General features: G+C 38.8%; 1 protein-coding gene across 3 annotated transcripts in view; it reads right to left on the bottom strand.

Annotated features, from left to right (window-relative positions):
• The window catches only part of KCNB2 (potassium voltage-gated channel subfamily B member 2), a 476,202-nt gene that overhangs the window by 436,681 nt on the left and 23,227 nt on the right, over nucleotides 1-16,294 (bottom strand). For all 3 annotated transcript variants that reach the window (NM_001082137.1, XM_008255643.4, XM_008255644.4), the window contains 1 exon segment: nucleotides 9,228-9,890. In NM_001082137.1, the coding sequence (NP_001075606.1) occupies nucleotides 9,228-9,806 (579 nt within the window). In that variant the 5' untranslated portion in view covers nucleotides 9,807-9,890.

Below are 16,294 nucleotides of genomic sequence, written 5' to 3'. Positions count from 1 at the left end.
AAGTCATCAACAACTATGGTCTAAGAGTTATAGGAAAAGAATAACATGGGTAGGAGCCAGAAACTGCTGATAGATACAGGAATTGCACATTGTCATCAGTTCCCACAAGCTATACAGAATATGATTGTCACAGCCTGGGGACACCTGTATCCTTCTCTATCCCACTGCAGAGACAGGAAGTATTTTAATGGCTGGCAGAGTTTTTGGTGAGCAAAAATAAATTCTAGGCTGACTGCTAACTTAAAAAGTTTCTATCACCTCTTAGAATACCCAGGTAGGATATTTTTAATGAGAGATATGTTTTCAGAGCTATATGAATTCTACTCTACTCTATAATCTGCTCTATAAAATACAGTAATGTTTAATGAGAGTTAGTGTATATAGTGATGAGGAGAAAATAACAAATTGGGTTAAGCTGAAAGTGCTGGTGGCCAGTTAAGATGACTCACTATAAAAGTAGGAACAGACCAAGCTCACAATATACATAATTCAGATTGGTGCCTCAGAACACTATGGATTACTAAATGTCATGGAAGACTGGGGTTATTTCTCATATGAAACAAAACCACCAATGCTAAAACAATGCCCAATCAAAAACATTTTGTAACCTATGATTAATTCATGAATTATATTTTACTTGCTGCTTTCTGTTTTTCCTTCTTTTTTGAAGATTTAATTAATTAATTAAAATGCAGGTGACAGAGGGAGACAGAGGAGGGAGGGAGGGATGGGGGAAGAGCGTGTGAGAGAAAGAGAGAGCTCTTACATTCACTGGTTTATTCCCCAAATGGCCACAACAGATAGGACTGGGCCAGGCCTAGGCTACAACCCCAGAACTCCATCTGGGTCTCATATGTGGGTGGCAGGGACCCAAGCCATTTTCTACTGCTTTCCCAGGAACAGTAGCAGGGAGCTGAAACAGAAATGGAGCAGACACGGCTTGAACTGGTACTCCAGTATGGGATACCTGTCCCACAAGAGCTGGTTTACCCCACTGTATCACAATACTGGCCTCAGTAACTGTTTTTTTTTTTTTTTTTAATGCAACCAAATTCTGATCAAAAAGGAATTTTTATTTCAGTTATTTATTTTAAATAAACCTTATGAATTATTTTGAAAACATTTTCCTTTGTCAGAGTGGTAAATTTAATGGGTATACTGAGTCTATGTTAGAAATGATTTATTTTGGGTCAGTTAATGATGTTTACTAGGGCTGGACAGGTAAGTGTTTCTAATCATGAATACTTTTTTGCTGAATTTCAAACTTCAACTAAAAATTATGATGGTCATTTAAAAATTAAAATCATGTGAAGCATTCTGTAGAAAATAAAGTATTTCAGCTGGTACTGCGGCTCACTAGGCTAATCTTCCGCCTGCGGCACCGGCACACCGGGTTCTAGTCTCAGTCGGGGCGCTGGCTTCTGTCCCGGTTGCTCCTCTTCCAGTCCAGCTCTCTGCTGTGGCCTGAGAGTACAGTGGAGGATGGCCCAAGTGCTTGGGAGCCTGCACCGGCATGGGAGACCAGGAGAAGCGCCTGGTTCCTGGCTTCCGATCAGCGCAGAGTGCCGGCTGCAGCACGCCAGCCGTAGCGGCCATTGGGGGGTGAACCAACGGTAAAGGAAGACCTTTCTCTCTCTCTCACTAACTCTGCCTGTCAAAAAAAAAAAAAAAAAAAAAAAAAAAAGAATCAGAAAATGAAGTATTTCCTAGAATTACTCTGGTGATTTACAACATAATTCTTTCTTTGAGTTTTGCTTTTTGTTTTTAACTCATTTGATATTTTATTTCAATGAATTAATGTATGTATTTCTAGTAGTTGCTTCTTTTGTGGAATGAGGTAGAAATGTAGAGGAATTAAAAATAGAGTACCATAATCCTTTCATTTTTGATGATTCAATTTATGCTATATTTAACATTCAATAAATATTCAACATTTTATATTGGCTATGTAACAGCCAATAAAAATGAATTTAACCTTCTATAACAAATAACATCATATTAATTAATTATATATAAATCTTCTCTGGCAAGAGATGATTTCATTTCATGCTATATGACAAATATTTCTACAAAATGTAAAACTGGCCTACAAAAGGGAAAGTATCAGCATCTTCTCATATTCTGTTCCAGTGCAGTTAACTACTCTATCACAATGTTAATCAACATGCCAATATATAAATCCTTATAAAGGGTGACTTGGGTCTTCTCTAACATGCTATGGAAGAAAGCTAAATACTAACAATATTAAAAACATGGATGAGACAATGACTATTTGTCTCTTTGAGGAATCAAAACATTTTTATGCAATTATTTGAAGCATTTTGGAGCAAAGTTCCACTAGAAATATAAATGTTTAAACTAAACAATATCTGAGCGGTTATCTGAGGTCAAGGCATATGCATTATGGGAATTTTTTACATATGCTTAGCATTTAGAAAGTGTTTATTTTTCCTCCTTTTTAATGAGAGATAAAACTCAGATAACAACACTTAATCAAAAACATTATTCAAACCCTTCAAGAGTCTTCCAAAGAGGAGGGTGTTAAATATTGTGACCATTCCATCATAATACTTATGCTTACCTAAAAGTCTCTCACTGGAAATAAAGAAAACAAATCTGTTAATAACCAAAGCAGTGCACATGGATTTTCAAAGCCAACATATTTAAATCCTGTCAATGCATTCTGTTTTGTGATAACATTAAGTAATGTGGAAAGAACGCCTCAGTTGCTTTTTATCCTTTGAAAATGATGACTACTTGTGGAAGAAATCGATTTTGAAAGGAATCTGAATGTCTCCTTTTAATATTAATGGAAACCAATTTTTTTTGAAATAGATGGAAAGCAAAAAGGAAATAAAAAAAAACATGATTTTTGAGTAATTTTTGCCAGAATATTCACATTTATAGTGATCACATGGTCACATGATCACTAAACTGGGACATGTTTAGAGTGAAAGACACTATTAGTAATTTGGACTGAGACAGACAAGAACCAACACTACTTCCCAGGCCTATGGCCCCTGGGTATGGGGACTCAGAGTGTGAGCTTTTATAAGCCGCCTCTTTTCTTGCCCTTCTCATCCTGATCAAATGTGGTCAGGAAAGCAGAGTGGTCACTCTTCAGGGTGCCGTTTCTGGGAAAGCAGAGAAGCACGGCAATGCACCATGGGTATATTCTTTAAACTCAAAAACAGGGCCATGGGAGCTCCAGAACAGAATGTTTGGGGCATTTTAAAAGCTTAGTATTGCTTTCCATCTTATCTATTTCGGATTTTTTTTTTCATTTCTGCACTATTTTAATTTATGAAATGGGTTAATCTGGTTTTCAAAATTTTAAAATTTATATAAGAGGAACAAATTTCATGTATCACATAGATTTAAGAGCATAATGCTACTTCCCACTCTACCCTCCCTCTGTCCCTTTCTCTCACCCTTCTTCCTCCTCATTTTCTTATTTTTCTTTTAATTTTTACAGTGACAAACTTTCAATTTGTTTTGATTTGTTTATGTCAAATTTCGTTCAGGTTTTTGGTCTGTTAGTCTGCATGAATGGTATATTTTAAGAAAGGAAAAAAACAGACCTGAAAGCTACACCTCCACAGGCTGTCCGAATTCTTCTAAATTCTACCTCCTGTTAGCACTTCTGAACTTCCGTGCTATGCTATCAGGAGGGCACCAACAGCTTAATCTGTACAGCAGGGATGCAGAAAGGACGATGGTAAACAATCAACACAGAAACAGCAGGCCTGGCATGCTAATTAGCGGCTGCCCGTGAGCCTAGATTAGAATTAGAGGACTGCACCCGACGAAGAGCCGCCTCCATGCAGCGAGATTTCTGTGTGCTCACACTGCACTGGCTCATCTCTTGGTAAACTTACAGTCTGCGTGGTTATTGTTACTCTTATCTTTTATTACTAAGAAAGTCATCAGAAAGAGAACCAGAGAAATGCCGCCTACCAGAGCTGTTCACTTGACTGTCCCTATCTCTACAAGGAGAACATGTGGAGGTTTTGTTCTTGAACTAAAAGGAAATCATTTATGGTTCTGTTCCAATACCTTTCTCTTTTTTTTTTTTTTTTCATTCAAAGCATTAGAATAATTGGTCCACCTACTATAAATAGAATGCTATGCCTTCTTTCCTCCTTGATGAGCATACAGGGGTTTCTGTTTCATTTTGAGTTATTTTCGTTTTTCTGTTTCTACGATTTGAAAGGCCCACACACTAGTTTCACTGAAAGAAAGAGTGTGGCTCTTGCGGAGACATCTTCTTCAGGACAACCACACAGATTCCATCCACTGGGCAACCCTAATTTTGACCCCTGGCTCTCCAGGGAGCTGGAATTCCAGACAAGCTGCCCTTGTGCCACCACCAAATCACTGCTTGATCCTTGGGTGATTTTCTTCCTGTGCTTGCTTTAGGTTCTGTATTCCAGCTGCCAATGCTGATAGCCATGGGCCTGTGTGAAGGCCATAAGCCAGAGGCAGGAAACACACTCATCTACTTCCTGCTATTCCATACATTTTCAACCGAAGCAGAAGCAGTAATACTTCCAAAGGGAAAAAACTAGTTCTAGTGGGGAGGAATGAAACAATTTAGCTATTACAATAAGTTGTGGCCACCTGAGTAGCACCTTACCTGACAAAGTGTTATTCCATCTCATTTCTAAGTATCCTGTCACAAAAGAATTTAAATTTAACTTAATTTTGCTCCTCAGTGGGCTATTAACAACAACAACAACAAAACAACAAAAAGAGAAATATTTCTTGAGTCACTCAGTTTCCTCTTTCCTAAGCTAAAGTAGAGCCACTTCCTGAAGACCCAAGGTGAATGAGAGAAGGTGGAGAAAAAGGAAAAGGAGGAAGTGGAGGGAGAGAAGCCATTCAGGAAAATGAAGCCACTTCCCGAAGATGAGAGAGAGAGATGGGAGGAAAAGAAGAAGGATGAAGAGGAGGAGGAGGTGGTCACATAACCAGAGTTGTTCACCTGACTATCCACATCCACAAGTGCAACATGTAGAGGTTCTGTTCTTGCGTCAAAATGAAATAATGTATGAGTCTGCTCCAATATCTTTATTGTTTTCATTCAAAGCATTAGAAAGAAGTTGGAGGAGAAGAGGAAGATGAGGAAGAATGGAAGAATAATATACAAAAAAGTGGCAGTCGTGGATAAATAAGGACATTGAGGAGAGGGAAGTAGCCAATAAACAATGTCCCCACCTGACCCTATACACCACCCGCACAAAGCTGCAGGTGGCTCTCTCTGCCTGGTTCAGATGATAGGAGTAGATTTGTGCAGAATTTGCCTTCTGTAGTTCGTATTAGATGAGGGATGCTCACAGTCTAGCTTCCTGTCCTGACTCCTCAGCTCAGCCTGCTGCCCAGCACTGTCCTGCAAACCCCATCACTCCCTTGGGCTGAGGCTCTCCTCAGAGGGCTCGGCTGTGCCTGTTTGGTTCTGCCTGAGACCTGGCTGGTCTCCTCTGTTCTTGACCTTCTCCAGACACCCAGATGAGGGCCCTGTGTGTGTGACTGATGATTGCAGTTTCCCTCAGGCCTCGAATTGACTTGACCACTCAGATTACTGTCTCATCCCAAAGGTTGAGAATTTTGCATGTCACGGGACAGATCTTCCTTCAATGCTTTTAAACATCTCTCAGGCTGAAGTCACTGCATGCAATATTTACAGGGGACCAGCTACTGCAGTTCCTTTGGGAAGAGGCCAAGGAAAAAAGAGAAAAATGTTTCCAATCCAGAGACTGACTAAATTGTTCTGGTCTGGAAGAAGTACAGAATCAAGTCTAATTCCCTTCACTGCCCAGGAAACTGGCAGTCAGGTGAGCCCGTCTCTTACCCTTGCACATTCTTGTGAAAGTCATACAGACCACAGCCAGAAACCCACATCCTGGCACCCCTAAGAGTAAGCCCAGCCTTTCTCCACGCCCATGTGGCTGGGCCACACATTCACCAATAGCCTCATCTTAACACTTTGCACGATATCTCTACCTGAGGGTATAAACAGGCACCAAGAGACAGGACACAGCTGTGTCCCATCACCAGCTCACACCAGGCCTCAGAGAAATTAGCAAGAACATTTTCTACCAGTACTATCACAATGTTGTGAAAAGTTCAATTATATTTCATGGTCTTCTGTGTATGTGCTAAAACATTAATTGGTTAAATACAGGAATTTCAAATATACCACATTTTAAAATCCTGTTTTGATTCTTTGTGTTTTCAGCTATTATTAATAAACTAGAAAGTTCAATAAGGGAAGCAGCTCCTTGTGTGACACCAGGGAGTACATTCTTCAATAGCTGAGTTGTTAACCCCAGGGTCATCCCAAACACAAAGAATTACAGGGAAATGGGCCTCGGAATAATTTGCATATTGTAGTAAATGCTTATAGCAAGGACTGAACAATTATTACTTAACTGATTGTGCAGTTCTGATTTAGTATCAGTGAATAGATTTTTAAACCTATCTTCAAACATCTGATAGAAAGGGTTAGGGTTTTCCTCCTAGGGATGTGACAAATAATCTCCTAACTTTTATACCTTTTTATCACACAAGTATTGCGGATCGTAAAATATAGAAAAAAAAGAAACATTTTCAGTGACATGAAATCTCGAAGATCAGGGAACAGATTTTTAAATTCTGGAGAGAGGGGTACATCTTCCTAAGTACTTAGTACACACTGAGAATATGCTCATCTGAGTTACCAAACTGAATATTCAATCATTGAAAAGGTAAAGGAAACCAATATTCTCTCTCAAAGACATCCTACCTCCTAAACAAGTAAGAAGAACACATGGATTGCAAGCATTCCTACACCAGAGTTCCACAAGATCTGGAGGAGGCTGACGTACCCATAATAGCAACAGTCAGGGCCAGAGTACCATCCTCCTGTGGCTATAATAAAACCACTTGTTCTTATGTTGTGAAATTACTATTCACACACATCTGCATTAGCACTCCCCTTACCAAGAATTATTTCAGAAAAATAACAAGTTACATGAGTTGAGAAGAGTACAGGAAAAGGTATTGGCTTATGTAAGACATCATACAGAGCTATTTTTTGACAGGCTCTAAACCTCAGACAAATGAACAATACTTTCACTAAACTGGTATATAATCAAATGTAAATAATTTCCATAATATTTCACCATTCAAACAGAGAGGAAAATGTAGACATTCAAATAAACAAACACCAACCTTTCATGAATACTTAGTAAACAATCCACTTGAGGTAGCCAAGATTCATTTAGCTTAATGAATATTTGGAAACAATTTGACTATTTATAACCACATAAAATTTCCCAAAATTAAGTGCCCATAGGCACTGGGTATGGCTTATAGGCACATATCTTATCCATTTACACATAATTTGAAGCAAGTTGACATAATCTATCTGATGCACAAGGGTATGTAATGGTGTATTTTAATAGGATACTATCATCACTACATTCTTAGACATCAAGAGACAGCTGCTGCTTCCAAAATTTAGAGGTTAAATGAACTCCCTTGTCTGAGAAATCAGGTTATTGACCTGATTCCAATATTACTAGAAAGTCTATAACAGTTCTTAACTTTAGTGTTGTTATAAACAAGTAAATCATACCAACCCTTCAAATCATCTTTGATTTAGCTATTTCTTTTTACCTCGTTGGTTCACTCCTCTGGAACTTTTGATGGAACAGTGATTTACTCCCCAGTTGCCTACAGTCTTGAAAGAGTTAACACCCACAACACTCACTTTGATCAAGAGTCTTTTCACATTCACTCTCAAAATTATATTTTTAGAAATAACTCATATATATAACTAAACACCTGCCACTGGAAAAAGCAGTAGCTTTTCTCCATCAAAATTCACAAATAAGCCAAATCTATTTCTTTCAGATAAGACAAAAGTAAACAATTATTCACAAAAAAACCTGCTTGAAATCTTCTCTTTGCCACAAAATACATATTTTTTCATTATGTGTAACAGAAATACATTTTATTTCACTTAGGTATATGTCCAACCTGCAAAATACATTGCCTTTGGAGTCAACCAGAAACAAAACCAGACATCTCAACAGCACAAGACAGAGTTTTATGATCATCTGCATCAGCTGATCATTTACATGATTTATGTGTTGTAGATTATCATGCAGAATCTGAATTTCCAATCAAAAAGTTCATATAACCTATTGTATTTCTGTAATCACCACTGTTTATAAGAAAGAAGATATCTGAAAAAAAAAAGTCAGTAATCAAAACTATTCATAGAAAGACACTCTTTCTTTCCTCATCCATACTCCATTTTCATCTCTCATGCACCAAACATCAATACTATGCTCCTGCTGATAAAGATGACTCCTTTGACTTTTTACTTATCACTCATACTGCAATACAGAACTAAATATGTGATGAAAATCAGTTTAAGCTGACTCGGAAAGCTCTAGATAAAATGACATAATCATGTAGTTGAACTAAATACTGAAATTAACAACAAAAATTTACACTAGGAAAAAACTGACTCTTGTAGTTTACATATACAGGCACAATGGGAAGGCAGGAATTTGCCTTCATCGTAAGCAAACACTTCACGACCTCCAAATACTTTGATTGTGAACACAAAATACCAACAGCCAGCAACATCACTGTTAGAGTAGTTCCCACATGGGGAGGCTGGCTGTGCACTCTGTCCATTGATTCATTCCTTATACAGCTTAGTAACACAGCCCCCTCCCTACTCTCGCCTCCAGGGCACAAGTAGGGGCCATGCTCTCCTCTCTTTCTTTGAACCTCCACAAAACCAGACCAGGTTGCACCCCAATAATAGTATTCAAGACAGAGGCTGTGCCCCTGTCTTCCGCAACACTCTGAGCAGTATGGGCCTAAGCTTGAGCTCTCTCCTCAAACTCCAACTCACCAACACCATTTAGCACCTGGGAAGCCAGAATTGTCTTTTTGCCTGTTACCCAAGCCTGCTCCTACAGATAATGACATTTAGAATTTCAAATACATAAATGTCTTTTTTTTAAAAAAAGAGCAATATCATTTTATGACATCACATGGGAAGAATAACTGTATATGTCCCACCCCTGAAAAAAACTTCAGAAAGTAGTATTTACTATTTGGTAGCCACATCTTGGTGGGCCTTACCAAAAGAAAATGACACCCTCTGGGACGTGGGTGCCACCTTTTCCGACCATGTCCAGGCAAACCACGCCCCTTTTTCCTACCTTTGCAGCCACAGAGGAGTTCGGCTTCTCCAGCAGGTCCCACAACTTCTTCCTTTTCTCGGGGCAGCAAGTGTTATCGAATTCTTCCCCCTCTCGCTCTCGCATGGTCTCCGCCTCTCGCCTCAGTTCTTCGTTCATTTGCTCTTTCTTCTGATGGTACCTGGCTTGGCAGCAAGACTCCAGGTAGATCTCATCGATCCCCCAGTAATCAAGCTCTTGGCCAAAAGAGAGCGCGCACATCTCTTCCATCATGTGGAGCTTCCCTGTCCGGTAGAAATTTAAGATGGACGTGAAGGCCCCCGGATGGCGATCAAAGAAGTACTCGTTGTCGCCCAGGTTGTAGTCGTCGCACACCTCCAGGAGGCTCTCGTGGGTGTTGCAGTCACGGAGCTTGCCCAGGCGTGTCCGGGGCAGTCGGTCGAGCGTTCTCCACAGAACCTCGTGGTTGAGGCCCCCCACGTTGATCTTCACCCTCCGCGAGCACGTTTTGCTCCTGATGATGTCCACAGGTTCGGGAGGAAGAGACAGTGTCGACCTGGAAGTCTTTCTGTTTAGGCCAGGGGGAGCCTTCTCGGCCATCTTGAACCGGACAAAGCCGCAGCGCCAGGGTGCTTAACAAGCGAGGTCAGCTGAAACAGTTTCCCTCCGGGGCAAGCATGACAGCTGGAAGAAAGCAACAGCCATGTGGTTACTGGCCATTTCGCTAGCGTATTTCCTAGTCCATGCGCTCATGCTGCTGATAACAAGTGACACATGAAGGACGGCGTGTTTTTAGATAGAAATCTTTGCTTTAGAAAAGGTTATGTATTCAAGTGTACACTCCTCTAGGTTGACATCTCCCAAATCTGTCTCGAGACCTCTTCATTAAATATCCACCTGTTGATCAACTCTTACAAATTAAGCTAAAATGACCATGCCTCCAGCATGCCATATCAGTCCTATCCACCACACTCTATCTGATATTTACGGAGTTCTGCATGCCCACACTGTTACCCACGTCGAAACTGTGAGAAGCCCTGCTCCATTGGTCTGCATCCAATAAACACCAGGTCTTACCAATTATACCTCCTTAACACTGCTTTAGTCTTCCACTAATATTAACTAATCCCCATTAGCAAAATATTGCGTTAAACCCTCTGTATCCCTTGGCTGCAGGTTACTACAACCTCTAAACTTGGATCCCACATTCTGATTTTGTCCACCTAAACACTGTTCTTCACACAGTTACCATAATAATCTGCTAAGAATCAAATCTGACCTTGCCACTCACTTGCTTTAATCCCTGCCAAAGCCCATTGCTACTGGAGGCATAAAGTCCTACCAACACGTCAACATCTGCTTAGCCCTACTAGGTCAAACCTACTTCTCCAACACCCCGCCCCCATCACTGCTTGAAGGTACTTCAAAAAGTCCATGGAACAACTGAATTAAAAGTTTATTTTAATTAATTCTAAAAAAATGTTGCAATCCTTTATAGAGATGGTCTTCAAAAAGGCCATGAAAAATAAGTATTACGGAAAAATTATGCTTGAACTTCAAACATTTTTTGCACCAATATAAACTTACCTTTTAATTCCATTTTACACAAACTTTTTGAAGGACCCTAGAAGAGCAGCCTTCAATCCACGGGGGATACAGAAATCTGCCCTTATCCCTAGTAGATGCCTAAAACCACAGTTATAAACCCTATATTTACCATTTTCTTTTCTACACATGCATACCTATGATATTTTAAAAATTATGCAAGTAAGAGATGAACAGTAAAAGCAAGCAATAAAATAGAATACTTATAACATACTGTAATAAAATTTATTTTAAACTTATGAATGGTTTATTTCTGGAATTTTCCACATAACACTTTCAGACATCATCTGACCACAAAACTGAAAATGCAGAAAGCAAAACCATGGATAAGAGAATACTATTTTTCCACAATTCCAAACTGCACACCCGTTATTTCAAGCTCTTGGCCTTTCCATGCTGTGCCATAGAAAGGCCACCCCCTTTCCTGCTCCCTTTTGATTGACTACTCTTTAGGACTCACCTCAGTTGTCACCTCCCCCAGAGAGTCTTCTGAAATTCTATGCATGTCTCTTGTATTTCACCATACCACTGCAGAAAACACCCTTCTCACACTGCACTAGGAGCTCGTGTAGACCATCTCTTCTATTACTAGATCCCAGTCACTGAGTGCACTGATTATACATAGTAGGGGTTTAACGTTAAATAGGGGCAGGCATTTGACCTAGCAGTGGCCCACATCCTACATCAGAGTGCCTGGGTTCAAGTACTGGCACCCACCTTGATTACAGCTGCTAATGAACAGACAAGGAGGCAGCAAGTAAGAACTCAAGTACTTGGGTCTCAGCTACCACGAAGGAGACCTAGATTGAATTCTTGGCTTCTGGCTCTGGCCTGGCCCATCCCCAACTGTTGTGGGTATTAGGGAGTGAACCAGCAATGATAAGATTTCTCTCTGCTTTTGTCTATGTGTCTTCCTATCTGGTTCTCTGTCTCTCTGCCTCTCAAATAAACAACTTTTTTAAATGTTAAATAATGGAGACCAATGTTGTGGCACAGCAGGTTAAACCATTGCCTATGATGCTGTCATCCCACATTGGGGTACAGTTTGAGTCCTGGCTTCCACATGTCTAATCCAGCTCCCTGCCTGTGAGTGTGGGAAAGCAGTAGAAGATGGCTCACCTGCTTGAGTCCCTGGTATCCATGTGGGAAACCTGGATGGAGTTCTGAGCTACTGATTTCAGTCTAGACTAGCCCCAGTCATTGGGGCCATTTGGGGAGTGAACCAGCGGGTGGAAGATTTTCTCTCTCTTTCTCTCTCTCTCTTTCCCTTTCTCTCTCTATAACTTTGCCTTTTAAGTAAATAAATAAATATTTTTTAAAAGTTTTAAATAATTAATTAATTCCTTATTTTCCATAAGACCGCTAATTAAATTAATAAACAAAGCTATCAGGACCCCTTGCCTGAAATGTACCTATGTTTACATGTTATGTGTATATGGTAGATGTCCAAATGTGTGGGTACGTGTGTGTATATTCCTTTCCTTCACACCTCTTTCCTCCTGTGTCCTAATTCTTTAAAATATTACTGCTCTAATATTCCCTTGTGTTGTTCTATGATTCTCATCTGCAGCAGCAAGCATCTTCTAATTTTCCACAAAATGCTTTTGCAGGAAATCATGGAGCTTCAAACGATTCATCCAAAACACCACTTTCTATGTAAAACACCACATTTCACACAGCCAGTGACTTATAAGAAGGGAAAAGCATCTAGACTGAAGAGGTCCTTATAATTAGAATTCTCCTTGAAGATCCACATCAAGTTCTGCAGGCCTCTGGTTTCTCCATCCTGTAAGTTATATTTGTTTCTCCATCTGGAGGCCAAGTATCCTCTCAAATGGATATGTCAAGATTATGAAAAGATATAGATGGACTATATAAGAAGTGTTTCAAATATGGCCAGTAAATATATTCAAATTGGGAGTTTTTTCAACTACACAGGAACAAGAATATTTTAAGCTATACATACGTACTTTCATCTCAGATGACAAAAATGCCTATTTTTACAAAAAATAGAGGAGAGCTGTTAATGGCTGGTTAAGTAACCTAAGTTCTCTGAACTCCAATTTCCTTATCTGTAGAATGAGGATAACAGTACCTACTTCATAGACAGTGTTATGGTAGTTAAATGAGATAGTTTCTGTGAAGTGTTCCCTATAGGAAGATATATCTGAATATAATAAGAATAAGAATATTTCTTCTTGAAGCTTGATTTCCAACCACCAAAGAAAACTAAGATGAAAAGCTCTACTAAATAAAGTATGACTTTAATGTTTCTTTTGGTGTATCTTCTGTCTTCCCCAGGGGATCATAAGCCTACATACAAGGCCAGAAATTGTGGGCCCCACCTTTTCTCCACCAATCCCTGTACCCAAACCCAACAGGCACATCACAGCATGTATCTCTGGTGTTATTGGTGTTTTGTATTCAGCTGACAGTGAACTATAAACTATAAATTCAGCAGCAATATTGCATAAACAGTTGAAACTATTAAAGATGGGGCATTCCAGTGGTGAATCTGAATGTTCAGTCCCCACTATATAATTTTTCTGCTGATGTACTGACATAGTGACAATCCATTATAGATTATGTGAATAATCCACATGGACAATAAGCATTTTGAATTGAATTTGTATATGAATAAACAAAATGAATTGATTTTATTTTGCAGCTTTTGAACTGATTATAAATTTTTCAGAAAGAGCACTAACTCCAATGTGACAGAAATATCTGATGTTTGTGGTCAAGGGCATAGTGTGACTTGCTATCTTGTAAAAGTCACCACAAAAGCAAATTCTATGTCATAATCACTGTTAGGTCATCAACTGTCTTAAAAAAAATCATGTCTATGAAGTACAGCAAATTTTCCTTTAGTAGGGTATGTGTCTCAAGTGAAGAGAGGTCAAAAGTTTTAAATTTCAAAATATCTTCTTTACTGGTCAAGAACTTTCTATTTATAAGAAATCCAGTGTTGATTACAAAGCCCACAATAAAAGGCAGACTGAAATTTAATGCCCTGTCTTCAAAGCAGGGATGGAGAAACAGGGTGAAAGAATGGCTTGTTGATTTGATTTTCTTAAAACTTTAAGATTATCTGCTCTGATGATGTTACTGTAGTTAAAACTGTTTTATTCTCCTTGGCAGAATGTTCTGCTTGTAACCTGATAAAAAGTACAAGCTCAATAACATAAGTTTCTGAGCAGCTGAAGAGCTGTGACTAGCATTCAGACAGGTAATCAAGACTTCAGAATAAGCCTATAATTCAAGTCACCTGCAGCATGTAAGCCCTGATCAATGGTACCTTTGAGACTCTCAGCCTGTCTGCTTAATTGTCATTCTCCCTTCTCCCCCATCCTCTGTGGTTGCCTCTCCCACCTTGCCCATCTTTAGGACCCTACGCACTGCCCAGCTCTCTTCCATTCCTTCCCTCTTCTTCCTAACCTACTCTCCAGAGCTTTCTATCCTCAAAACCTCTTAAACAACCATCAAATCAAACTATACATTTTCAAACCTGTACATACTTCATAAAGTTTTCTCTTAATCTAAAGTCTTCTGTGCTGAAAATACCACGTCTCCTTCTTGCAGAATAGAAAAACATCTAAACCTACTTGCTCTTTCTGGAAGGTTGCCTGGGATCATGAAAGGGGCTCTGAGACTCAGCACACCTGGGTCCAGTTGGGCTGACCTTTCTACATCCTCTTTCACCTTTTGGCTTGGATTTGACTGTCCTCGACCATTAAACAATGGTATTCCCGTGCCTACAATTCTTTGATTTCCTGTGACACTTGGTTAAGTTCTTCCCTCCCACTATGAATCTGTGGCATTTACCACTTCCACCCACCTCCAGTCACCAGCCTTCTTTTAGACAGAAATAAACTTCTACTACCTCAGTCAATGAAAACATTTTTCCATGGCTAGTTTCTTAAAAAAAAGGTGGTGTTCATATTTCATTTCAAGAACCCTTTAATATTTATGATAGCTGGGAACAGACTACCTTCAGAACATTTTAAAAGTTTCATTAATTTAATTCAGTGTTTAGTTGATTTTCTATACTCTAACTTTTCATTTTTCATCTACGTTCTTTTCTGCCATAGTCATTTTATATCTAACAGTGAATCTGCCAGTTCCCTCTGGATTAGGCATTGTGTCTTACAACTCTAGAGTGTTCGCAAAATTTATGTTTTTAATTTTAGTAATTAAAGTAAATATGAAGCTACATCTTCTTGTATATGGTTTAATAGGTGAAATTATGTCTATCATAACAATTTTACCTCCTAGGAATTAAATCATGTAATTGAATTCAGTATATAATATAAAATGTAATCATTCAATGCTTAACTCACATAGATGTTATGTAACCACATAGAATTTATATACATAAATGACCAGTAATAAGCCAATGACACATATTTTTATCAAGGGCAAAATTTCAGTGACTATTTTCTTTGGGCAGTTTGTTGATTCATTTCACTGCTTCAACCAACTCAAAGTCAAGCTTGCAACAAATCAGTCCACCACTGCAAATGTACTAAACATCCCTTCATTAGTCTGTTAGAGAAAAAAGCAAATCTGAACAATAAACAACAACAAACATTTGAGTTTTGCACAGCTGCACTCTACTCCTAACTATAGCGTGGAATTATGCTGGCAACCGTTCACCACCAAACCTGACAAAACACAACTTTTTGATCATGGCAGCATAATTACAGCTCGCCGCTCCAGGTTTGGGGGGTGGGAGTTGGGGGTGGAATGGGCTTTTTACTGTAGTCTCAAAAATACTAGCATTATGTCATACACTTGACACTTGCTGAGTGTAGCCAGGCAGGATGAGCCTCGTGTGTAATCTTGCAAAGAGAAAAAGCAAATCTTTCTAAAGATCGAAGTGATGTTTAACATTGCATTTTGTCTTGTTAGTACACGCTGAGCAGGCATTTGCAAACAAACAGCTCTGAGACCTTTAAGACAGTATCACTCCATGTATAGTTCTTAAGGAATTTTCTTAAATTTGCATGTATAGTATTAAGCAGTAAGTTTTGATACCCACTGATTTCTGTTTTAAAGAGCCACAAAAATTATTTGTAGTGATGTCTGGAAAGGCACCATATCTCTGAGATGAAAATTTCATTGATGCACTTTTGAAAATTTAATACCTGATGGAATTTTAAAATGAGCCTCCAAAATTTACTAATGAAAACAATAAAATTATAAGTTAAAATAAATAACATTTATTATATATATATATATGCACACATAGAAAACATTTCAAAGTAAAGTTCTAGAAACTTTCAGCTATTCTAAAAAATTCAACATACCTGGATTACTCCAGAACTTGGTCAAGAATATTAATGAATTTCATATTGTTTACTGGTTTTTACATTGAGTTCTAGTATTAAGTGAAATGTTGTCCTTGTCAACAGACAAGTGAAATGTGGAATTTCTTTTTTGTAATCAAAGCCTGCTAATATCAATATGTTCCTCAATTTTAG

The sequence above is a fragment of the Oryctolagus cuniculus genome, chromosome 6 (genome assembly GCF_964237555.1).
Source record: "Oryctolagus cuniculus chromosome 6, mOryCun1.1, whole genome shotgun sequence".
NCBI lineage: Eukaryota > Metazoa > Chordata > Mammalia > Lagomorpha > Leporidae > Oryctolagus > Oryctolagus cuniculus.
The sequence above is the reverse complement of the archived record's forward strand: the minus strand, read 5'-3'. Positions and strand labels throughout refer to the sequence as shown.